Source organism: Malaclemys terrapin, chromosome 11, assembly GCF_027887155.1.
Source record: "Malaclemys terrapin pileata isolate rMalTer1 chromosome 11, rMalTer1.hap1, whole genome shotgun sequence".
NCBI classification, from domain to species: Eukaryota; Metazoa; Chordata; order Testudines; family Emydidae; genus Malaclemys; species Malaclemys terrapin.
This window is the reverse complement of record NC_071515.1, coordinates 48,836,879-48,863,007: the sequence shown is the minus strand read 5'-3', so window position 1 is coordinate 48,863,007 and position 26,129 is coordinate 48,836,879. Positions and strand designations below refer to the sequence as shown.

The 26,129-nt window shown below is 41.1% G+C and overlaps 1 protein-coding gene across 9 annotated transcripts in view; it reads left to right on the top strand.

The window, feature by feature from the left end:
- Positions 1–26,129, top strand: part of TANC1 (tetratricopeptide repeat, ankyrin repeat and coiled-coil containing 1) — a 227,856-nt gene that overhangs the window by 127,476 nt on the left and 74,251 nt on the right. For 8 of the 9 annotated variants that reach the window (XM_054043623.1, XM_054043628.1, XM_054043624.1 and 5 more), the window contains 3 exons: positions 3,782–3,912; positions 4,789–4,978; positions 20,325–20,585. In XM_054043623.1, coding sequence (XP_053899598.1) covers positions 3,782–3,912; positions 4,789–4,978; positions 20,325–20,585 — 582 coding nt within the window. The remainder of the gene's footprint in view (positions 1–3,781; positions 3,913–4,788; positions 4,979–20,324; positions 20,586–26,129) is intronic. The other variant, XM_054043627.1, reaches the window with a different exon arrangement.

Sequence of the window (26,129 nt, the reverse complement as noted above, 5' to 3'; positions counted from 1 at the left end):
AGAAAGCAGACACTTTTCATGAATACATTTGTTTAGCCACCCCCCCAGATGTCTGTTTAAAACCAAACATTTTTTTAATGGAAAATTTTCAACCAGCCCTAACAGAAACTCAAAGATTTCAATTCCTGGCTTCTCTCAGCAGATAAGAAGGCTGCCAGTTGTTGTGGTCATTTGTGGTGTATTATGGGCACATGTTTGTTGGGAAAGGGACAGAAACCGCAACCCCTTTAAAAGTAAAAAAAAAAAAAAAACTATTACTATTTTGTTACTTTGTGGTGCCTCCCTAAATTTAATAGTGTCTATGAAAAGCAAAATACTCATCTTTACAATGGATTTGTTGAGGTTTATACATTAGAGGGTTGTAATACTGAAAATAGCTTGACAGTGTCCACTTAATGCCTTCTGTTAATTGGCATGGTTAAAGTTCATTTACCTTTTTAATTGAAACTTGGCTTTCCTGTCAGAAATGTCATTACTGTATAATATTCAACAGCTATAAATTTGAGAGGAAAGCACAGCTTATACTCCAGCTGCATATAGAATAGAAATGAAATTGAAAAAAATCTACATTTTGCCATTCAAATCATACTAAACACATATATGTGAAAATCCGAAGAATAGTGTGTGATGACAACTCTTGCTGTTATCTTAGTTACAGAAAAATGGAACCCTAATGGTGTTCACCTTACAGATATCCTCTTCCCAATATCATTAGGGGAGAGTTAAATATTTTTAAAATACTTAGATAATTCATGAAGCTTTAAATGAACTGAAACAACTACAAGAAATATATACATTAAAAACAAACAGGTGTGTAATCAGTTGAAGGAAGTTAGACTGGTAAAGTACTGCTGTTTGGGGATTGGATGGTTCAATGCAGCTCAAGACAAATAAAGTAAAATGTAGTTATTGCCTTCTGGGCAAACTGCTGAGCTGCACTTAATGTTGTTGGGTGTTTTGACTGGTGCATCTAATTTGAAGCTGGAAATCAAAATTAACTTTGTGCCGTTTCCCTGTAAATGCCACTGAATGTCAGGTATGTCTTATACTGCAATTTGAGAAGTGTGTGCACTCTTCTCAAAGAGCACATTGAGTTGCAATTGGTGTTGTGAAACTAGAGGGAGAAGATGACAAAGTAGGTCTGGTACCCAAATAATCCATTTCTTCCTTTTGGTAATGTACAAGGCTCAGAGATGAGGCTTGTCTTTATTTCTGCCTCATTTGGGATACATCAGTTAGTCAGTGCACCAGGACTTTGAAGTGCAGCTCAGCAACTTCTTCCTGTCTTGAGAGATGGCAATATAACACGGTTTAAATTTAAAATAATACATTTTGGCTTCAAAAACTATCAAATAAACAGGTCTTGTGATTTGTGTTTGCATAAGTTGATGTATTTGTGCATTCGTGTTGAAGGTCTTTGAGCATTTGATCGTCCTCCATAAGTTTAAGTGCAGAGGGCAGCCTGCCTTTTTATAAGAATCCTTTAACTGTCTCCAGATCCTCCCTAGTGTGCTTCACCAGCTAGAAGGGATCCTTACTCTATTAATCCGTGCAATTCACTTATTCTTTATCTGTTTTTTTTCCATCTGTAAGCTTGGGTATAATGATGCTTACTTACAGCCAGCCAAGTACCCTGAGAAACTCAGCTAAAGAAGTCTGGGTTTTTACACAGTCTCCTCTGACACTATTGTTGGAAGATTGAGGCTGGAGGCCCCGTCCTCTGATTTGATCAAATCTTCTCTCCAAAAAAAGATATATTGCAGCATGGAACTGCTGGCACCCTCTCACTGCATGTAATCCAGAACAAGCAGGCTGCATAATCCAAACAATTTAGTTGGATAGTTCTTTGTCTTCATGATGGAAGAAACCAGAGAAAATCTTAGCCTCATCACTACATGTGTGCTCCCCACCTGGTCTCTGCTTAGAGTTCCTGATGCGAGGTAGCCTGTTCCAAATCCAACTAATGCATTTGAGCAGTAGCCTGGATCATTAACTCTCTGTCCTTGATAAATTGAGTTTTTGCACCTAAGTGGTTGGATGCCATAGATTTTTTTTAATTGACAATAGAGATCTGTATTGTGTATGATGTTGGTTTGAGGAGGGGAGTTTTTGTAGTTGGGAAGGTGACAGGGCTGTTAGCAGCTGAGAAGACATGGGGAAATGGTTTGAGGTTGTGTGATTAGCACATCAGCTAGATATTTTTCCTTAGCAGCAGTGAAATAATGAACAATTTGAACATTTTAAAAATGCCATTTTTAGATTTTGGCATTTAAACCTGTTTAGATGAAAGCTACCTGTATTAGAGCTTATTGTTCTTTGGAAGACGATGACTGCACTGATTACATTCAATCATTTTAAAAGTTTTCTATAAGGTCCAGAAACTTTAAAATTTAAGGTTAGATTTTGGAGCACAATTACATAATAAGAGAGAGATTCTGCAACAAATTGTGCATGCACTGAATACAATAAGGCACCACAAAAATGTATGCTGTTTTTGTTGTTATAGCTACAGTTGAGATTGCAAAATGGTTTCATTATTAACCTCTGTTTTTATAAACATAACTTTCCAGAATACTGCTATTAAAAATTATTGGAATGGAGTCATAATCTTACATGAACCTTCACAAACACAAGCTTTAACTATACTTGGAAATGATGTTGAATTTTATCTTGTGTTTACTAACACAATGTCAAACACAGTAGACCAGGGGTGGGCAAACATTTGGCCTGAGGGCCACGTCTGGGTAGGGAAATTGTATGCAGGGCTGGGGCAGGGGGTTGGGGTACGAGAGGGAGTGCAGGGTATGGGAGGGGGTGCAGTGTGCAGGAAGGGGCTCAGGGCAAGGGATTGGGGCAGAGGAGGGGTGTGGAGTATGAGGGGGCTTGGAAGGAGATTGGGGTGCAGGGAGGGGTGCGGAGTGCAGGAGGGGGCTCAGGGCAGGGGGTTGGGGGGCAGGGTGCAGGAGGGGTTTAGGGTGTGGGCTCCGGCCCAGCGCCGCTTACCTAGAGCAGCTCCAGGGTGGCAGTAGCATGCAGTGGGACCAGGGCAGACTCCCTGCCTGCCCTGGCCCCAAGCCACGCCACGCCACGCCAGGAAGCGGCCAGCACCACGTCCCTGCAGCCTCTGGGGAAGGGGGGGCCACAGGGCTCTGCGCACTGCCCTTGCTGCTCCTCCAGGTATCTCCCCTGAAGCTCCCATTGGCCACGGTTCCCTGTTCCTGGCCAATGGGAGCTGCGGGGGGCGGTGCCTGGAGGTGAGGGCAACACACTGAGCTCTCTAGCCCCTCCCTCCCCCCACACAGCCCAGGGGCCACAGGGATGTGGTGCCAGCTGCTTCACAGAGCAGTGCGGAGCTTGCAGCACCACGGGGGAGGGGGTGCAATCCCGTGGGCTGGATCCAAAGCCCTGAGGGGCCGGATCCGGCCTGCGGGTTTGCCCACCCCTGCATTAGACAGTAGACATGAACTGTTGTGTTTAAAATGCTCTCGGCTAGTTGTGGATAACACTAAGTTATTGATTACTAAACATATCTTACAAGTCAGACAAAAATGCAAATGAACCTAAGACAAATCTACCTTTTAAACTTATTAGACAAAAAAGTAAGAGGCTTGTCTACTGTACTTATTACATTCAGTTAACTAAAACCTTGCAGATAGAAAAATCAGTGTTGAGATTTGATTGCAGTCTCTTAATTTTTTATTTATTTTTTTACCTCTAGCAACAGTTTCCAAGTATAATACTGTAATTCTTCATCAAAGTTCAATCTTTTATTTTGGTACAGAAGGAAAGCCTGATAAAGAATCAAACTGTTCACCTGCAGCACAAGAACTGATGACAAGATTGGGATTTTTACTGGGAGAAGGGATCCCAACCTCTGGACACATAACTGTAGAAGAAAAAAATGAAACCATGGTATGATAAAAGAACATATCTTAACTCTCATTCTAACTCTGAGATAAGAACCATTTTCCTAAGAGTTAATTGCAGTCATTTGATATTTACAATTTGACTGTATTCATAAAAATGCGTGTCATGGAACTTGTAGGTGAATCAGAACCTGTAGAGGTTTTTTAATTGATAAATGATCTCAACTCCTTCCCCTAAGAATAAAGGGCAGTGAGATTTTTAAAAATAAATGGCTTATACTGTCAATTTTAGAATGATTTGTTAGGGGGAAATGTTAGTAATGGTTAAAATAGCAGATCTTGTAAGGGACACCTCCTCTTTCTCCCTCCCCCTCGCCTCCCCGTTGAGCCCTGTTTCACTTCTGCTCTGTGATGTCTGTGTTTGGAAGCAGTGAGGGGAGAGGAATGAGAGGCTGATGTCCTATCCCTCTACAAAAATGTCATGTATTGACTGAGATCCCTCAATAGCCATCAGTCTTTATGCTTATCCCAGGCCTCCTAAATCTTATAACATCAACTTAGTTTTCAATGGTGGTTAAGTGTGAGCAAGACAACGATCCCAGAGTTTAAATGGAGAGAATGAATAAAGCATTTGTTTTCAGCAAAATGTCTAAAAGAAAGGAAATCTGCCTAGCAGCCAATTTTTCCTCGAACAATGTGTTTCTCCTTTATTTCTTCAAAATCATCACTTTTGAAAGAGTATTTCAGGAACATGTCTCTGAATCTCCCAAATCACTGAGAATAAAATGTAGGAATTAAAGTTCTGCACAGAAATGGGTTCTTCAGGTTTTGTCATTCTTCTATTTCATCTCAGTAATTCTAATGTTCAAGAAATGATGTGCCGTCTTCTGTGCAGTAATTGTTTGTTTCATTCATGTTGTAGTGCACAGTAACCAGTCAAGGAGTCAGCCCCTGCTCTACACTAACAAGCAGCACTACGTCACCCAGCACTGATAGTCCCTGCTCAACTCTGAATAGCTGTATTGGCAAAACAGCAGCTAATAAAAGTAGTCCCTGTGGGACCATTAGCAGCCCTAGCTCCACACTGGAAAGCAAGGACAGTGGAATTATAGGTAAGCAACTGAATTCTTAGTAATGTAAAAACTTAACGGATATCTTCTCTTGTTGTTTAGTGTTTATATAGAGAGAAGGACCAGACCACAAGATGTTTTCCTGTCTAATTCTACTTAATAATTTGGCTCTAGTTCCTATGCTTGAGAGGATTTAAAAGTGCTGCTCTTTCTCTAACAGCATTGTCGTTTCAGGTGTGCATTTTCACCTTTTCCTGTTCATGTTTCTAATACCCCTTGTTTCTTTTTCTTTATTCCTCTTATTAGTTTTCTCTTCAGTTCTTTCTCTGTTTTCTAATAACTGCCTCCACTTCTACCCTTCCCTTGTCTCTTTCTTCTTCTTGGCATGTGCTTCTGCACAGTAGTGTTTTACCATGGTGATGCCCACAGTTGTTTGAAACCAGTCTGTTAGCTTCCAACCAAAAAGTATTTAGTATTGCTGCTACAGGGAAGTGCTACTGTGCTGTTCATGACCACAGTCAGATCATGCTAATTAAAAACAATGCAGGTTTTTCCAAGGTTAATGAGTATGGAAGGAGGATTTAAACAGGGTGACAAGGGACAAGTGAAATTCTGGTGATCCTCCACAAAATCGATAACTTTGGGCAGGAGGGAATTTAGAGGCCCCACAGTTATTCACAGCATGGAAGGAATATCTCTCTAGTGAAAGCAGCCTTCACAGTAAAAGTCAAGGATTAATTTATTTACCATTGCTAGGTACCTTAATATTTAAATAAGAATATGCGTGTTAAGGGAAAATTCAAAGCTTTGGGCCTTTGTGTATTCCATCTTCTCTTTCCGTCCTCTGTCTTGAAGAGTTTAGTCTTATTTTTCTGTCTTATATGTAGGGACCTACCAAATTCATGGTCCACTTTGGTCAATTTCACGGCCGTAGGATTTTAAAAATACTAAATTTCATAATTTCGGCTATTTAAATCTGAAACTTCACGGTGTCGTAATTGTAGGGGTCCTGACCCAAAAAGGAGGGGTGTGTGTGTGTGTGTGTGTGGGGGGGGGGGTCACAAGGTTATTTTAGGGAGGGTTGCGGTACTGCTACCCTTATTGCTGCAGGCAGTGGCGCTACCTTCAGAGCTGGAAAACTGAGAGTGGAGTCTGCTGGCCGGGAGTCCAGCCCTGAAAGTAGAGCCACCGCCAGCAGCAGCACAGAAGTAAGGATGGCATGGCATGGTATTGCCACCCGTCCTTGTGCGCTGCTGCCTGCAGAACTGGACCCTTAGTCAGCAGCTGCCACTCTCCGGCTGCCCTGCTCTGAAGGCAGCGCAGAAGTAAGGGTGGCAATATGACGATCTCTCCCCACCCTTGCCCTAAAATAACCATGCAACACCCCTTCCCCTCTCCCTCCCGCAACTCCCTTTTGGGTCAGGACCCCCAATTTGAGAAACGCTGGTCTCCTCCATGAAATCGGTATAGTATAGGGTAAAAGTACACAAAAGACATGATTTCATGGTCTGTAATGCGTTTTTCATGGCCACAAATTTGGTAGGGCACTACTTATATATTACTGAGTATACTGATGCTTGACAGAAACACATAATGCAAACAGTCTTGCGAAATATTTGTCATGATTTCAGTACCTCCATTTAAAGAACTGGCTGGTGAATCCCTGAGTGCAGGCTGCTGTCTTAGTGTTACCTCCCAGCAGGGGCCCCGAGTAAAATGGAAAGATCATCTTTCGTGTTAAACAAAACTTGAATTTGAGCGAGCTTCAAAGCTGTTGTAAAAGAGGGGTTTGTTTCTTACGTTAGTTAGTAGGTAAACCACCTGTTAACTCATTAACTAAGTAAGCCCTTTTAAAATCATTAATTTCTATCATGACTGTTAACTTTACCTACAATAAGAAAACAAACATAAAATATCCCCTTAACTTGAAGCTACAAGGTTTTCCCAATTCCAGTGCCTTCTAACTGGAAAAGTGACCTTTCAGTTCTACTTAAAATCAGTCAGTTGTCAAAATGGCAGCTTCTTATTTGACTTGTGTAAGGCACTAAACATTTTTAGTAATCTCTGTACAGAGAGATTAGAATATAGAGATTAGAACATTTTGTTATAATGAAGGTGTGATGCTGGCAGACCAGGTGCCAGGCTAATTCACTTGTGTATACGTTCTTCAGAGTAATTGTTAAATGTATAGGAGTGTATTCGGTGTTTAAACTTCATGAAAACTAGTGGGATGTTACTCGCATTGTTTTCATTTATCTGTATCCCGTTATAATGTAGTAGCAAACATTTACATTGTGTATACCCTTGTAACTTAATAATCCATCAAACAAAGCATCAAACGAGAAAGAAGCATTGGGGAATGCAAATGAAGAACATAACAGAAAATTGCTAATTTCATAGCAAGTGGTCAGGTGGTCAAAGACTCAAAATGCATCCTCACTCTCCATCATCAAAGGAAAAGCCTATGTGGGTAGTGGCCCTGTCAGCTTGTTTTCTGTGAGAAGAAGCTATAAATATGGATTCACGGAAAGATCCTTCATCTCTGGACTGTCTTAGAGGGAAGTGTACCAGATGCAAAGCAGAGATCCCCAGACACAATCTGGGAACCCTGAAAAGACTTTTGAGAAACTGGCAATTTATTACATCACTGCCACCATTTGGAATTACAAACTGTGACTCACCTGTGTATATGTTTTACCTGCTTTAACCTCTCAATAATGCTAATTACTTTTATTAGCTAATAAACTTTTAGCTTACTATAGAATTGGCTACCAGTGTTGTCTTTGGAGTAAGATCTAGAGTACCAATTGATCTGGGGTAAGTGACTGGATTCTTGGAACTGGGAGCAACCTGATGTGGTGTGATTTTTGGCTTAAGTGACCTTTTATCACAAAGTCTAGTTTTCTGGGTGGCAAAACAGACTGGAGAGTCTAAGCAGACTGTCTGTGACTCCATCATAAAACTGATATAATGATCAAGAAGTTAACATTTATTAATGGCTTGGTGAAATCTGATTCTAGAACACACCACCAGTTTGGGATGTCTGCCCTGAGGTAGGCACTCACAGTCATGAGCCACTCCAGACAGCATGACAGATTGGTCTAGTCGTAATAGGATTCACGTGCCACAGATCAGTTAGCCTTAAAGATCATAACCCTACACTATTAAAAGTTAAAATTCTCAATATCAAATGTAAAGGGTTAAAGTTTAGTTACAATGAGTGGGTCACAGTCATATGACGGTCTTGACACAAAAGACCTTCTTAAAAAATATGTAAAAACAGGGGAATATTCCATAAAAAGAGACTCAGACCAGGAACTGAAAGCTTTGCTCATAGACTTTGACCAGAGAGCAGGGTCTGAGCATCCCCATACTCTAGATGCCACAAGACAGCTGCAGCAGAACTGGTTTGGCTGGGGCACCTGGAAGCCAAGAAAGAACGTGAGCATGAAATAAGGATGAGGGAACTCTGGATCAAAGAGACAAAAGAAATGGAGGAAGCTGAGGAAAGAGCCTACCAAAGATGCAAAGCTGATGCTGAAATTGAGATGGAAGCCCACCAAAGACACATGGAGCAGCTAGGAGCTGAGAACCATGCGCATGCCCTGCATTTCAAAGTTCTGGAGCAACAAAAGGAGCAGCCTCAGACTGTGAGTACATCCTCTCACAACAGCAGAGTGGGAGAGAAAGTCTTCCTGATTTATCAAGAGACTGACTGCATTGAGCAGTTCCTATCCACCTTCGAGAGACTGTGGGATCCATAAAATTCCAGAGGATGAATGGATGCCTATCTTCTTAACCCAGTTGACTGGGTAAGCCAGATAGGTTTTAATTATATGGAGGAGACTGATGCTAAGGTGTATAAGTGATTATGAAAAAATGTATTGAAGAGGTCCTCACCTCTGAGTCCTATCAGTTCAAGCAAATAATTTAAATATTCCAAGATCTACAGTTAGTCAGAAAGTCAGCGACATGCAATGTAGTAAAGAGGGCTACATTCCCCATCTTTTGTTGATGGAAAGAATTTCAGATGAATGTATTCCCTCTTTCTACCATTACAAATGTTTTGCTGATTTCCACTCTGGGATCTAGCACTGGTGGTGATAATACGCTCTTCTATAGCACATTTCACTTTGCAGTTTGACCATTCAGCTATTTTAGCATTTCATAGCAAAATGGAGGAATAAAAAATAGTAATCATGCCTTAGTAATCTATTTTAGTGTGGTTATCTCAGAAACAGATAGTCTCCCTGAGAACATGTTGTCTTAAGATAGTTAGCAAAATTGTCCTACAGTCCCTTATCATGCGTATCTTGGAAGAGAGATTTTCTATTTGCTGTCATATAAGTTAGAAGAAGGAAAAGAATACAGTAATAATAGTATTCTCCCTTTCTCTGACTTTTTCAGCATTGTTCCATCTACTTCGGAGATAGGTCAACTTTGAAATAAATCTGGGGCTCACAATTTCTCAAAACAAAGCATCTGCAACAGATAAGAGGGAAATTCCATTGTGACTCTTAAATATTACTTATTGTAAACATTAAGTGGATGTTTTTTACTTTTCACTTTAGAAAATTTTATGAACTCGTTTCACAACTGAAAACGCTAACATGTTAGTAGAGGTCACTGTTAGCCGGAAGTTTAATTGATTAAGCTTTAGGATATGCCTGTGAGGTAAAGTAGGTAAGTACTTTACCCCATTACTTATCTGTTAAACTGAGTCAGAGAGGTTGTCACTAGCCTAAGGTCATACATCAAGTCATTAGCAGAGCTGAGGGTATGACCCTAGAGCAGTGGTCCCCAACCTTTATGTGGCCAGTAGCACATTAATGTTTTCAGAAGAGTGTGGCGGGTGCCAACAATTTTTCAAGGCTAATTTTGTATTTGTACATTAAATAATATGAAAAACATCATACTTAATATATGAATCCAGAGAGAAGAGAGAAGCCGGAGAGAAGGCATGAGGATAGAGAACACCGGCGCCCGCAGCCTGCAGCCCCGGAGTTCTCTGTCCCTGGCAGGCGCGGGGCCGCGGCTTCTCTATGGCTTAAGTCGTGGCCCCGTGCCTGCAGCCTCGGAGTTCTCTGTCTCCATCAGGCGTGGGGCTGCAGTTTCTCTCCTCTGCTGGGCACTAGGCGGGCGCACATAAATGCCCCGGCAGGTGCCATGGCGCCCACGGGCACCGCGTTGGGGACCACTGCCCTAGAGTCTTAGGGCTTGTCTATAATTAAAAGTTTTGCCACTTTAACTATACTGGTATAGCTAGAGCAGCAAAACAAAAAACAGACCTAAAAAAACAACCTCTGTACTGTGCAGGCAGTTTTGTCAATATAAAAGCACTTACATCATTTCCTGAACTAGGTATATTGCTATAAGCTATACCAGTATAAGGCATCTTTATACTGGTGTAACTATTTTGGTTTAAAAACAAAAAACCCAACACTTCCCAACTTGAGAAAGCTTGACTTGTAAAACTGTTAAGTGTTGACCAAGTCTTGGGCTCTTCTGGTAGACACTCCTTGCCAAAGTCTGAAAATTTTTATAGCTTCTGTAAGATAGTGGTAAATAACTATAACCAGTTGTTAAAAAGTTAGTCATTTTGACTTTAAATTTTCACTTGAGTATGGTTTTCAAATAAATGATTGCTCTGCTCACTGATGCTCAGCATTTTAGATGCATTTTGTTGAAAAAAAATAAATTTGATTTTGCCAATTGTTTAAGGGCTATGAGCTATACTCATTCACTAATAATTTAAGTGCTATTTAAGTTAATGAGAGTGACATTCATTAAACTACACTAATTTTGTATCGACATGAGCTCTTAATTCCCCCTCCTCCCCCCGGAAATAACAAAAAGTCTAGATTTTAGAAAACCAAACAACTGCTCATTCTGGCAAGTGAGATGGGGTTTTCCCCTCTCAACTCACATTTCATGCCTTGGCATAATTTCCTTTCTTTTAAAAGGAGCCTCTTCCAGTTATAACTCATTTCTTTAAAGCAATTGTCTCTTCTTCAAGTTAGGGAACACACCTCAAATGGAAGTTTTGAGACCACTTCCTATAAACATTTTAAAGAGGTATTATAGAGTTCTATTTAAGTCTCTTATGGACTCCACTATAATTCAAATTTATATTATTAAAATTATCTTAATTATACCCTCACCTACTTCATTTTTTTTTCCTGTTTATTGTTGTGGCTTTACAGTTATTTGCTGGAAAAATGAAGTTCTCCTTTCTTGCTTGTAACATACTTTTTGCATAGCAGTATTCCTATATACAGCTCTGCAATCTAATAGTAGTCTATGTGCATACTGTATGTATGCAACTTTATTTTTAAATAGTTGAGCACTTACTATACAATATGTGCTCAGTGTTGTGTATAATATAAACGTTAATTCAAACTAGGTACTTTTTAGTTCGCACCAGTGATGAGAGAGGTCTTGTTGAATAATTAAATATGGGGTGGGGAGGGGAGGGGAGGGGAAGAACAGCGTTTGAATTTAGTGGCAGCATGAAAAGAGACCAGAAATGATCCAGTTGGAGTGTTGAAAGGAGTGTAGGAGGAAACTGGAACAGACATAGGCAGGGCAGTATTGTATAGTGTCTTGAATTGTGTGTGTGTGTGTGTGTGTGTGTGTGTGTGTGTGTGTGGTTCCTGACCCTGAGACCCTCATAGAAATGATTTGCTACAGTTCATGATGGAGGTAGTCTACTGAGCTTAATGATTGATTTAAAATATAGCCTTCCATCTCTCACTTCTTCTCCCAAATCCATGGAAAACAAATTCCTTGGGAATCCATTTGGAGACTGTTTAAGATCTGTATGGCTCAGACCTGCTCCATAGAGGAAGTAGGCAGAAAAATGGGGAGTATAAATTACTCCTCCAAAAAATTCTTAATCACCATTACCATTACTATGAATATTGTCAAGAAGTGAAGTGGGGGAACACGTCTGATACATAAACTTTATTTTGGTTTTGTATAAAAAATGTGTATAGTTGTGCATTCAGATTTGTTAATAGCATTAAATGTGCATTTTGAATAGAGTTTAGCAAGTATATCTTTTGTAACATTTTCAGCACAGTTCACCCAACCATGAAAATAGCTTGTTCTTCCATGCTACTTAAGAAGGCTTCCATTGTATTTTCATTCCCACTTGGTTATTCTGAGCCAGCAGGCCCTTTGACGGGAAAGCTTCCCTCCCCTCCCCCTACTGCTGGCTCAAGCTTCTTTTAGTCTTCTAATGCTTTACTGACATAGTCTCTGCTTCCATTGAGTTTGACATAATGGAGGTGGAGGCAGGTTTTCATCTTTAGCAGTGAGCTAAATAGGAGAAAAGCCTGGGCTACTCGCCAAAACATAAGCTTTCCTGGAAGCATGCTACTCTTTCAGTATGGAAGGCTTGAGTGGAGCTCTTCCCTGGCTTTATTTTTTTAAATCCAAGGGGAATCCTCATTTATAATATTTCAGAAAGGGCCAAGTTGTTCCGACACAAGAATAAAAATGCAATAACTCTGTCATGCAAAAATGCAATAATTCTGTCATGATGAGGGATGAGGATTACTGAATGCTTTATAAAAGCCTTAGCTTTTACAGTCCATAATTGTTATGCCAAATTGTTGGTATTTCTTTAAATAAGGTTCTATTTTAAAATACGTCACTTGCAAATCCCTTTAAATGTAATGCTCAAGCCTGGTTTACACCTAAAATGTAGACCAACCTATCTCCGTTTCTCAGGGCTGGGAAGAGTGTCACCCCTGTGCGATGTGGTTAGGTCAACTTAGCTGTGTTGACTTAATTACCACCTCTAGAGAGACTGATTTACTTTATACACAGCATGAATTATGAACATCATCTAATATTTTTATCTAAAGCAGAACTAATTATTTTTAAATGTGTTGATTTTATAAACATCACTGAAAATAACAAACTTTATAAGCCTCCAAGTGTATGAGTGACTAAGCTAGTAGCTTAGTTTGGTAATCAGCACACCTATACATAATCTTAGGGCTTGTCTGCACAGCGCGTTAGTGCACACCAGCGTGTTGCGTGCAGCACTGCCTGACTACATCAGCGTGCACTAGGAAACTTTTACTGTTTGCCAGCAGGGTCCACACAGACAATACGTGACATATTGGTGTACACTCGAATTTACACCCCAGCTGGTGTGCACTAACAGCCCGTGTAGACAAGCCCTTTGAGATTGACCTAAGTGCACTTGCTTTGGTAGTTGCGCAGTCCATGGAGGCTCTGTGAGTCTCCTGGGTTACTTATTCTGAGGAATCATTTCTCTCTTACCTGCTGTTACCACCACTCTCTTGAATGAGGAGACACGGTGCCAGTTTTAGTCTTAAATGACTCCTTAATCTCATTTATCCCCTATGGAGGATGGAGAGACTAGGATCTGGAATTTGGAGCAAGGGTGCTCATGTATAGAAAGGGAACAGTGTATTTGCATGGTTTTATGGTGGCCTTTGCATACCATACAAACCTATTCTCTGACTTGGGTGTCCCACTCTAGAGCCACTATAAATCTCCTTTTTGGGCATACACACCCCAGAAGATCCCAAAAATCGATAGGTTGGGTGGGACAACAAATTCAGACACAAATATTTTTGGGTTAACTCTGTTCCTCTTCTCCTTACTCCTTCTTTGTTCTTTTCTAATGAGCCTGTCACCCATTTTTTTTTATCCTCCATCTTTTATTACTTTATTTAGACTGGTAGTTTTAGAGGAAATCTTTCTCTGAAAAAAATCTTAAGGATTAAAAATACTTGGGACTGTGTAACCCTAGTGTGTCTTCAGCTGGTGCTTGAGTTTATAACAGTGTTTCATTTTCTTTCCTGTTTAAGTTAAAAAAAATGCTTTTTTAAATGAAGCAATTATGGCTGTTTGCTTTTTCTTCCAGTTATTTATTTTAGATGTTTTGAATTCTTAGATTATGTATTAGCTGGAAATGCTGTTGAAGTTAGTTGTAAACTTAGAAACTTCATGTGTCTAAAACATATTGTATGTCCCTGTTTTTTGACAACTGTTAAATAACACTTGAATAAATATTATGAAACGTAGATGGGGTTTCAAATAAAATTTTATTTCACTTTGATTATAAAATATATCCTACTTTGCAGTTATATCATGCTTTTCATCGAAAGACATATTATTGTTTTCCCAAATACTAATTTAACAAAATAAGCTTTCTGATACATTTTGAGGCAAGAAAACAAACAGTGCACAGCAATACTAGAGAACAAGTTAGGATATGAAGTGAAGAATATCATATCTAGCTAAAAATTTAGGGAGAATCCAGGCAAATGGACTGTAATTAGAGGTGGAATTTGACCAAAGATGCTGAAGTTTCATACCTCTGCTTTTTCAAGTATTGTTATGAGATCTGTAATAACTACTAGTGATCAGGAGTTGACTTTGCTAGTATTGTCCAAATGACAGCCCCTGCAGCAGTACAGTGCACACTAGCACCATACTGGGCACTGGTTCATTATTGATTTGACCATTCAGTACAATAGGAGCTACCCTTTTCTCTGTCACCACATCCAGAAACATGGATGTTCTTTGGTGCATGGATGGAAGAAGCCCATTCTGGTTCTACCATGCTTTTTTATGACACCTGATATGATCACAACACACAGTGCAGTGGCATAGGAACCAGCAAACAGCTGAAAACAGGAGTTTGAGTGGAAATATGTTGGAGGAGAAGAGAGGCAAGCACCTGTTCCTTAAGGGCAGTGAGAATTTAGGAGGGAAGGCTATGACAGAGACAGACACAGTAGTGATGGTGACCCGAGGAATGGAAGAGACTATGAAGATGACCAGATGTGGAAGCTGTGCGATGTACATTATTCTGGAGAGGATACTTGAAAAGCGTGTCATTTGTATGAATTGCCCCCTGATTGATCTGGTGGAAGAGAAGATCTGAGGTTTGGAGATGCAGCTAAAAATTATGGTTGAGTTTCAAAGGGGATTTGAGCAGATGATGGAGGGAAGGAGAGAGGTGACTAAAGGGAAACCTCAAGACTTGCAGATGCATGATGGACCAGAGGATTGTGAGGGTACACTGCTGGATGAAGAAAGTGGCCAGTGAAAGGGTGTAACTTCCGACTACGAGAGAGGAAAAGGTTGGTTAGCGAAGAAGAAATAGAACTGAGTAACAGGTTCACTGAGTTGGAAAATGAAGGGGAGAGGCAGGCAGTAACCAAAGATGGGAGGGCAAATAAGATGAGAAGAGCAGCGAGTCCTACGAGAAGAGGGAAAGAGACAATAGAAATAGCCAAAGTTTGGAGCCACAGGAGGATAGAGGATGACTTGCAGAAGATTGCAAGTGAGAACAAAAGACCAGAAGACTTGCAACCAGAAAGAACAGAAGGGGGAAGACTGGAGATTCTCAACAACACCAGGAAGAGGCAGATCTATGTGATTGGGGTCTCCCTACTAAGAACAACAGACAGGCCTGTCACCAGAGCTAATTTGGAGAACAGAAGTGGTTCTCTCTGTCGGGAGAGATGTGGGATTTGGACCTGAGGCTGAAGAGGATCCTAATGGGAATAGAAAAGAATCCATGGGTTGTCCTTCATGTCGAACAAATGATACTGCTAGATTGTCATTGAAATGCATCAAGGAAGACTTACAGCAGGCTGGGGAAGATGCTTGAAGAAATGGAGGCTTGAGTGATCTTCAGTGGGAACCTGTCCCTAAAGGAGGAGACAAACGTAAGACAAATTTATGATGATCAACCGATGTGTCAGGCAGTGGTGTTTTATAAGGAGGTGGGATGTTCAACCACTGGGAGGCATTTATGGATAGAGAATTGTTCTCATGGGATGGACTCCAGCTGAGTAGAGAGGAAAATACACTTCTGGGATGGAGGTTGGTGCAGCTAATTAAAAGAGCTTTTAATGAGGAATTCAGAGAAGACAGGAGATGCTTATGTAATTTGCATGCCTGACTCTAATATTGAGTGGGAGGAAAATCAAGAAGGAGAGGATACAGCAATAGAGAAAAGAGGAGTAAAAGGTCAGAAAATGGACAGTCAGAGGAAAGATACTGTCAGTGGTACTGGCACTAACAGTCAGGTGATACTGGCAGTAAAATGACTGTACATTATTGAGCGAAGAGTCTTGGTGAAGCTAAGTAGAAACAACTAAGATGTCATCTGTACACCAATGCAAGGAGCCTGAGTAACAAAATGGAGGAAGTAGAACTACTGGTGCAGAAAGTGAAATTATATTATATATATTATAGGGATAACAAAACATGGTGGAGTAGTAGTCGTGCCTGGAATGCAGGTATTGAAGGGTATGTGCTATTCAGGAAAGACAGAAATAAAAGATAAATGTGGTAGAGTAACATTGTATATAAATGATGAGATAGACTGTAAAGAAATTAGAAGTGATGGAATGGATAAAATGGAATCACTTTGGGAAAGAAAGGTAACAGATGCTCAACTGGGATAGTGTTTGGGATCTGCGACAGATGCCCGGGATCCAATTTGGATATGCATGAGACCTCTTTAATATTTTTAATTAAATAAATGCTTCTGGAAATTGTGTGACTATGGGATGTAGGTTGGAGGACAAGTGCTACTAATAATAGTAGGGCCCAGATATTCCTGGATGTGTGACCTGGCACATTTTTTTAATCAAACAGTCACGGAACCAACAAGAAGTGATTGATGCCCCATTAGACTTAGTATTGGTAAGTAGCAAGAATCTAATAGAAAAACTGGTTGTAGAGGACAGTATTGGCTTGAGTGACCATGAGTTAATTCAGTTTAAACTAAATGGAAGGATAAAACAAAAATAGGTCTGCAGCTAGGGTCGTTGATTTCAAAAGGGCAAATTTTATAAAAATTAATGGAATTAGTTATGGAAGTGGACTGAATTGAGGAACTCAAGGATCTGATTGTGTAGGAGGCTTGGAATTACTTTGTCAAAGTTGCAGAAACTATCTGAAGCCTGCATCCCAAGCAACTGGAAAAAATTCATAGGGAAGGGTTGCAGACCAAACTGGATGAACAAGCATCTCAAAGAGGTTAAGAGAAAGCAAAAAGCCTACAAGGACTGGAAGATGGCATGTATCAACAAGGAAAGCCACTTCTTGGAGGTCAAAAATCATAGGTAAAAAGTGAGAACTGTCAAATGCCAAGCAGAGTTGGACCTTGCAAAGGAAATTACAGTCGACAGTGAAAGGTTCTTTAGCAATATAAATAGAAAACAAGGAAAGAAGTGGGACAACTAAGCACTGAGGGGTGGGGTGGAGATTAAAGTTAATCTAGGTATGGCCCAACCTTGTCCCAGGCCCAGCCTGTCCCATCTCAACCCCAGGCGTGGCCCGGGCCCGGATCCAGGCACGGCTCGGGCAACATTTCCCCGGTCCTAAACAAGCCCCGGCCAGGACCTGCTGAGGCCAGGGAAGGGGGTCATATCCTGTAGTCCCAGCCTCAGAGCTGCCGCAGTGGGGAGAGGCACCTCTTCCCCCCCAGCCCAGGTGCTGCTGCAGGGACACAGAGATGCGGGGAGTCCTCTCTCCCCACGTTAGCCCCAGAGCATCCTCCTGCACCCCAAACTCCTCATTCCTGGCCCTGCCCAGAGCCCCCTTACCCTGTTCCCAACCCTTTGCCCCAGCCCTGAGCCCCTCATCCCTGGTACAAGCTGGGGAATGTATCAGTTGGAAGAGACCAACAAGGAGAAAAACCTTGGTTAGGTCACATAGAATCATAGAGCTATAGGGTTAAAAGGGACCGCAAGGATCACCTCGTCTAACCCCCTGTCAAGTTGCAGAATTTGTCACAGGATGATCATGAATTGTTAATGTGATGTGACTGTGCAAAAGGCTAATGTAATCCTAGGACACATCGGGTGAGATATTTCCAATAGAGATAGGGGAAATATTACCATTATGCAAGACACTGGTGAGATCTTATCATTATGTGCAGTTCCGATCTCCCATGTTTAAGAGAGATGAATTCAAAATGGAGCAAGTGCAGAGAAGGGCGACTAGAATGATCAGAGAAATGGCGAATCTACCTTACGAGAGAGGTGTGGGCTGTGGGAGGGAGTTTGGGTGCAGGAGTGGTCTCCAGACCCACTGTTGGGGTGCAGGAGCGGGTATGGGGTGCTGTCTCCGGGCGGGGGCTCAAGGCTGGGGGTTGGAGTGCGTGCTCCCGCCAGGCAGCACTTACCTCAGGCAGCTCCTGGTTGGCGGTGCAGCGGGGCTAAGACAGGCTCCCTGCCTGCCCCGGCCCCATGCTGCTCCCAGAAGTGGCCAGCAAGCTCTGGCAGTTCCGGGGGGGGATGTGACTCCCGCATGCTGCTCCTGCCTGCAAGCTCTGCCCCTGCGTCTCCCATTGGCTGCAGTTCCCCGTTCCTGGCCAATGGGAGCTGCGGGGGTGGTGCTTGAAGGCAGAAGCAGTGTGCAGTGATGGACTTTTAGGAGCTGGAGATTGCGATCGACTGGTTGGTGACCACTGGTCTATGGTATACCTTCATGCCATAAAAGTCTGTTTTGTATGGGAAATTATTTATTGTTGCTTTCCTGTTTTGCATTGCTTTAATTTAAAAAACAACACAATTACAATTGATCCTTGGTGTTAACTGCATTCTGTACAGATTGAAATGTTTTTGAAATTGGTGAGCCAATAATTTTGGGGTGTTTTAATCTAAATTTCATTTACAGATACATCAACATTCTTTGCACCAGGATTTTTAAAAGATGATTAGGGAAATATTCCTTCAGATATCTTGAGTTGAGATCCTTCATTGTTACTTCATAATAAGCATATTGAAACAGCAGCTGTTTTTTTCATACTTGTAGTGGATTGTCAAGTGGCTTGTTTACTGAACAAAAACTGATTAGAAAAGGAAGGGGGTGGTGCAGTTTGCTATTGTATGTTTGTAGACAGCAAAGTTATAATCTGTGGAATTGTTACAAAGCTAGCCATGGGAAAGATAGATTCCAAACTTTAAAGTTTGGTATACATCAAAACCACTGTATTGAACACTTCCTCTTCTGTGAATGGGGGGCAGATTATATTATTATTGTTTGGGGTTTTTTGTTGTTGTCGCTCATTCTGTAATTTCTGATGAGCAGAGGAGCCTTAGGATAGGATAGATCGGGTGGGCAAACTATGGCCCGGGGGCCGCATCCGCCCCTTCAGATGTTTTAATCTGGCCCTCAAGCTCCTGCCAGGAAGCGGGGTCCGGGGCTTGCCCCACTCCACGTGTGCTGTGGCTCCGCGTAGCTCCCGGAAGCAGCATCATGTTCCCCCTCCAGGAGCTAGAGCATTATTATTCTGTATTTCCTCTAACGCTAACATAAGGATTGTCCTTTTTCACTTATGATTTCACACGTACTTCACTATGACATATTCTGTGTTGTTAGACTGTGAAAGAGCTATGTTAAATCCGCAGCATGCTGTTTTATGTGTTCTTTGCTATAGATTGCAGCATGCCTAGTAAAGTTGTGTATATATATAAATTCACACGGCATTCACAAAAACTTATTATTTTGCAAACAAACTTATTGAAACAGCTTGTATGGGGGAGGAACTGTCTGAATATTCTGGCACACTTAGCTAGGTCAACATTTTAGCTTCCAAGCTCGGATTGACAGAAAGCAGGTCAAGAATGTGTCCTATCCCAAAGTTTCACTATTATTCAGAAAGTACAGAATGGTGATTTTGGTAGAACTGTCCCAGCCTACTCTGGAGTTGAATTTGACCCTTTTGTAAAAAGTATATATTTGGAAAAGTGACTTATCAAGAATATATTTAAATTCTTGATTCTTACTTTAAAAATGTTTTCTTGGTTTATGTTCTTCCATTAGATTTTATTAGTTGATCAAAAATTTCTTGTTTATAAAAATACTTATAGTAGTTTGTGATATTATTAAATTTAATATTCAGAGGAATTTGAAAGTTATTCTTTAAAGAGTAGTTCGTTCCCTCATTGAAAAGAACTAGATAAATTATCTCCCACAAATTACGTGGATTTACAGCAGCTTCCAAACTGCCTTTTCGTTATCTGTTTTATCAGACTTTCTCTTTTCCTGTAGTCATAGAATTTAAGGTCAGAAGAGACCACCAGATCATCTAGTCTGACTTCCTGTGTATCACAGGCCACCAACACCGTTCAGCACTGCACTCTAAACCCAGCAACCAAAATTAGACCACAGTATTACAGCCCCCTGTAGGAGGGATTGAGCAGTTTTTCATCGACAAGGAACATTCTTCTAATTTAACAGAATACATTGTGAGGAATTTACTTGGATGTTACCTGTGTAAACTAAAATGCCATTTGAATAGTAAATGTATCATGCCACTGAAGTGCCATTGTAGTACTTCGTCCTCCCTAAGTTTTTAGGATTTTTGTTTCTTCAGCAACCATAACAAGTTCATCTGAAAATGATGATCGCAGCGGATCCAGTTTGGAATGGAGTAAGGATGGGAGTCTCAGGGCTGGTGTACATCAAGGAATTATTCACGATCGAAGGGCAGATAATTGTTCACCAGTTGCAGAAGAGGAAACAGTTGGGTCTGCAGAGAGTTTGTCTAAAGAGGAAGTATGTACTGGAGATGGGCCTGTTCCCTATACACCAAGTTCTAGCTCTTTAATAATGCCTCGTCCCAACTCTGTGGCAGGTAAGGAAGCACTGAACTAGCGGAGGAAGAATTTTTTGTGATCGTTTTGTATTAAAGTTACAACATTGATAGTAAGATATTTCTTTGTAGGAAAAAGGCATTGACTCTGCAGTGAATTGAATACATGCTTATTACTTTAAATTGTTTTCAAGTCTGAACATTGATGTTATTGTTGAGACACTTATAGTATATAGTGTCATCCATAGGAATGTTTTTCTTATACTCTGTGGGGTTTTTAATCGGATATGCGCTCATTTACTGGGTTTTGTAAATGTAGCATTACTATTTTAAATTGTTTCTGGCGGGGGAGGCTTACTTCAGAGTTGTTTTTTACTACTCTCATCTGTTAGCAATGCACAGTCAATACAGCTCTGGAAGAGGTGAGGTAGATTAAGTTATGGTTCGAGCATTGTTGATAGAATTAACTAAATTCCAGTTGCAGTACCATATTTCCCCCTCACTTATACCTGTGCAAGCCCATTGACAACTTAGTGTGATACAAACTTTTCAGAAGTGGCAAGTGAAACAAATATAATGACAGTAAACTCCATTAAAACAAATGAAAATTAAAGTTTATAAAATCCAGAAAATGTGGACTGAAGGAGCCCCCCCCCCCCCCCCCCCCAAACATAACCAGGCCTTGCCAGGAGTTAATGATTTATGGAGGGGGAAAGTATTATGCTTGACTTGGAGCTGAATATAGTCAGCATTCCACAGTAAAATAAAAAAGGGAGCTGTAGTTTGAGATGTGAAATAAAAATTGCTGACTGATATTAGGGGTCTTAGTTTAAAGTTTTAACTCCAAAGTTTTCTGAGCCTTTTTCTCTAGGGAAACATTTTTTGTGGTGAGTGGGAAGTTACTTCTGTTACCACTGGGATTTCCAGTTGCAGTGCTCTGATGCAGAATATATTAGCGATGCTGGTGTGAGCTTAAAGTTACAACAGGACCACCCCTGTATTGCTCAATAATTTACAGTGATAACCTGTGATAAGAGTATCATGTTTTGCTGTGTTTTTAAATTTGAAGCAGCAAATAAGTGGGGCGTTACTGGAAAAACACTGGGATACATTCTTCAATTGATTTTTAAAGGAAGTATAATGTGGCCCTATTCCAGAAAGGATGTCCAACAAACTGCAGTAAGTTGGAACTGACATTGAAAAATACACTAGTATATGGCATAGTGAACATTATCAAGAACTCAGGATTTGTCAGCAAGTTACTGGGTGGGAGTTTTTTTTGTCTTTTAGGATTATATTTTGCTTATTTATTATAACTAGATTGAATGATTCAGTTTTATTGAGAAATTCAGTAACTCATTTGAAGCCTACAGAAAGCACAGTCTGGATGTGTATAATCTGACTAAGCATTTAAAATGCCTTGAAAATCATTAGTACATTAATTTTGAAACAATGAAAGCACCACTGTTAAGTGAAGGATTACATTACTTTTGAATGTTCTGTTGTGCAAGGTCTTTCTGTTAAAGTCTACGGAGGGAGAGAGTTAAGATTTTCCAGTAGACTGCTGTGATTACAGAGCATAACTTTCCAGTTTTCTGCTATTCTTGCTCATTAGCTTCATCCTATTCACTCAGTTAGACCTCCTGTGGAATGAGAATTTTAGTCTTAGACTGTGCAGTGGCAAAGAATCCTAATGAATTTGCATGAATTTTCCATTATCCAAAGATGAGTGAAAAAGAGCAGACTGATGCCGCAGACCCTTTTGGTACTGTACCCTGTACCGAAAACTGCACTGAGTGAGCAAGTGTTGAACTGCTGTCAGCACCAAGGTGTCCATTGGTACCAACAAAAGCCCCAGCACCGTGAGAACCATACCCATCAGCATCACCTATAGAGGAGATATACTCCTCATCACCATCGTTGGGGCACAGCACGTCACCAGCATCCCAAGCCTCGAGGAAACATTCCCCTCTTTTAGAAAGGGAAGATATCCCTCTCCCATAGCATTATTGGCAAGACCACAGAATACCAGAAGGAATGGGATCCACAGGCACAAACCTATCAGTGTCCAGTGTTGCCCCTAAAGACATCCTCTCCATATCACTGGACAAGGCAATTGCCTCAGCACCAATCCTGACTCTGGATGATTTCAGGGTGTTCCAAGAGTTCCTGCAATGGATTACAGACACACTGGAAATTGAGACTGTTCAGATTTAATGCAAAACTCACAAATGATTGGAAGTTCTGTGGTCTGCGAATCTTGCCAGAGCCCCTGTCCCTATCAATGTGGGATTAAGAGTTCCAGCCAGAGTTTTGTGGCCACTATACCACCACTGGTGAAATGTATTGAGAAGAGGTCAGATGCCAACTTCCAGGTTCAAATACATTTACTCGCACTCCAACTCCAGATCTCTAGTAATCTCGGCCATCCAAAAGAAATCACACTCTGGCAAGAATTCACCAAAGGAGGAAGATCCAAAATGACATTTTGGGAGAAAGTCTTACTGCTCTGCCTATCTCCTGCTATGAGTGGCTAACTGCCAAGCTCTGCTAGCCAAATACGATTTTCTAACATGGGACAGTGATGCCATTTGTCAACAAGCTCCCTTATGAGACTGGAGAAGACCCTAAGGACATTGTAAAAGGAGGACACTAGTGGCAAAGATGTGCCTACAATGGAAACAGCTGATACTGTGGCTAGGTCCATGGCCACCGGTGGCTCCTGGCTTGGGCATTCCTCGCCAAGTGCAAGCCACAATCAAAGATTTGCCATTTGAGGGATCAAAACTATTTACTAAGAAAACAGAAAGTGCCTTCCACTCTCAAGAACTTTAAGGCAACCTGTAGTCCCTTGGAAACTACAGATCTCTAGTGTACTGCAAAATGTACTGCCCTCAACAGCAACATCAGCAGAGACAGTGGACACCTTCATACCACAGGCAGCTGGACTGTCAGTTAAAAAAAAAAGAAGACGAGATATGATAGAGGATGTCAGTCCTCTTCAACTCCAGCCACGTGTACAGTTCTATCCACATAGCAGCAAATTTGATAGCTCAGTCAATAGCTGTATCAAAATCAGTAATATGAACACCTGTAGTAGAAGTTGCCTTGCCTCATTCCTCCAAACATGGTCGGACATCTCCACTGACAAATGGAAACTTAGACCATCAAATTCTCACTATACCTCACTCCCCTTCCACATCCCTCTTGAGGGACTCTTCTGAAAGGAGAAGAGTTTACCAATATTGGGTTCTGCCACGGCACTGTGAATATTCACCACATCCACGGCAGTGGCTGTGGTGCACCTGTATGGAAGAGGGACTACGTGTCTACCTGTACCTGGGTGACTGGCTGTTCTGGAGCAGATCTCATGGGAAGACCAAAATAGCCCTAGATCAAGTAGACTTCCCTGTTCTTTCAGTGTAGGTTTCTAGCAAAGTACGAGAAATCATCTCTAGTACCATCCCTGATTATAGAATTCATAGGAGCTCTACTTGATTCATGGTCAGCATGAGCATAGCTGGTGAAAGATGGATTGATACCTACAGTCCCATTTGTATGGACAGGACCGTCCACAATGATTTGCATGTGCCTAGGGTTACTAGGACACATGTTGTCCTGTACCAACTTGACCCCACTTATAGCCATAACAACACTCGCTAAAGCTGGTGTAATGCCTAGCCAAACACAGTATGAACAAATTGTTCACAGTACTACTCCAGGTCTGGTAAAAACTTACCTGATGTCTAGAACCTTTGATCCTAGAAGCCTTTTGATCCAGGAGGGTATGAGACTAGGATCTCTACCAGACACCTTTCTTCTTCAGTGGTCTTGAGACCTCCTCCATGCCTTTCTACAGATTCTCCTGATTCTCAGGTAATATGGAAATCAGATGGGACAGAGCTATTGTTGTCATGCTAGCCCCTTATTAGCTGAGAGAACTTTGGCTGTCAGCCTACTCAATGTCTAGCCAACCTTCCATTTGCCTCCCTGCCTGCACAGATATAGTGTCTGAGAATCAGGGTCACATACTATATCCAGGCCCACAGTATTTGCATCTGATGGCCTGGATGCTGGCTTGATGACCATCACTGACTGAGTGCTCCAGACAAATACAAGGAATTATTAAGCAGAGAAGGATGGCTTCCACTAGCAGGACCTATTCTGCAAAATGGGAAAGGTTTTTCATATGTGGGCAACTCCAAAACAATGTGTATCTGGTTGAAGCTATAATCTCAAGCATCTTGGACTACATGCTGCTTCTGAAACAGTCAGGACTGACACCTGGACTGAAAATCTACCTACTGCAATACCAGCATACCATCCACCAGTTCAGTCATGTTCTGTTTTCTCTCATCTCACAATGTTGAGATGCACAGGTGACCTCATCAGCCTGATTCAGAAATGTGCCCGTTTCAGAGATTTGTAAGGCAGCCATGTGGAGTAAAGCAGCCACCCTTCATTAACATTATGCACTTGACCTGGCAGCCAGGACAGATACAAAGTTTGGAGGAGCAGTACTTCAATCTCTATTTGATTAACACAGCTGATACGCCTCATACCTACCATCCAGACTGATTGCCAGTCACGGACAGAGGAATCCACACTGAAACTTACTCAAAGAAGAAAATAAAGTTATTTACCCTGCAGTATCTGTAGTTCTTTGAGATGTGATAGTTGATGCATATCCCACAACCCGCCCTCCATTCCTGCTTTTTGCAGTCCTTAGCTGTCCATGCTTTGAATTGCAGGAGAACTGAAGAAGGGTCTGCCCATCATGCCAGAGTATGAGGCGACTCAGGGTGCGTGGGCAGGCCTGATGGATGTTGCTAGCAGAAAGAAACTGATCTTGTGCACATGAGGTGCATGTGTACTTACAGTGGAATCCTCACAAATTACATCATCTCAAAGAACCACAGTTACTGTAGGGAAGTAAATGTATTATTTCACTGTACATATGAAGCACAGCATTGTAAAAGTTGCTTTAACTGGGAATAACCTGATGACTTGGATCTTTGTAATGCTAAAAACCCTCCTTTTTTTTGTTAACTTGGGTTTACTAATGCGCATACAACACTGGACTAAATTGGTTGATGTTGTTACTCACAATGCACTAGGCACTGTCCACATGTAGAGCAAGTCACAGTCTCTGCTCCAGAAACACTCTAATGAAGACCACCATGTTATGAGTGTGTAATTAAGATGGCATACCTATGACACCTCTGAAAAAATGTTCCATATAAAACCACAGCTTCAGCACGGTGTCTGTCGATACACATGTGGAATAAAAATGCTGTGATTTTAAACAGCACTATTATAAAAATGTTACCTTATTACAATTTTAAGATGTGCTAATCCATAATGTAGTACATTAGTAAGTTGCATTTACGACACAGGAGTAAGAGTCTAAATTTTTTTTACTAGTATTAAATTATAAAATGACAGGAATAATACTTCACAGGTCAGCTGGTAAGCAAACCAAACACAATTCTAAAAATATGGGAGCCAAGGAACCACAAAATATATGCTATTCATTTACATTGTCAGTTGTCGCTTTAGTAACATAGTAAATATGCTATACTGGTA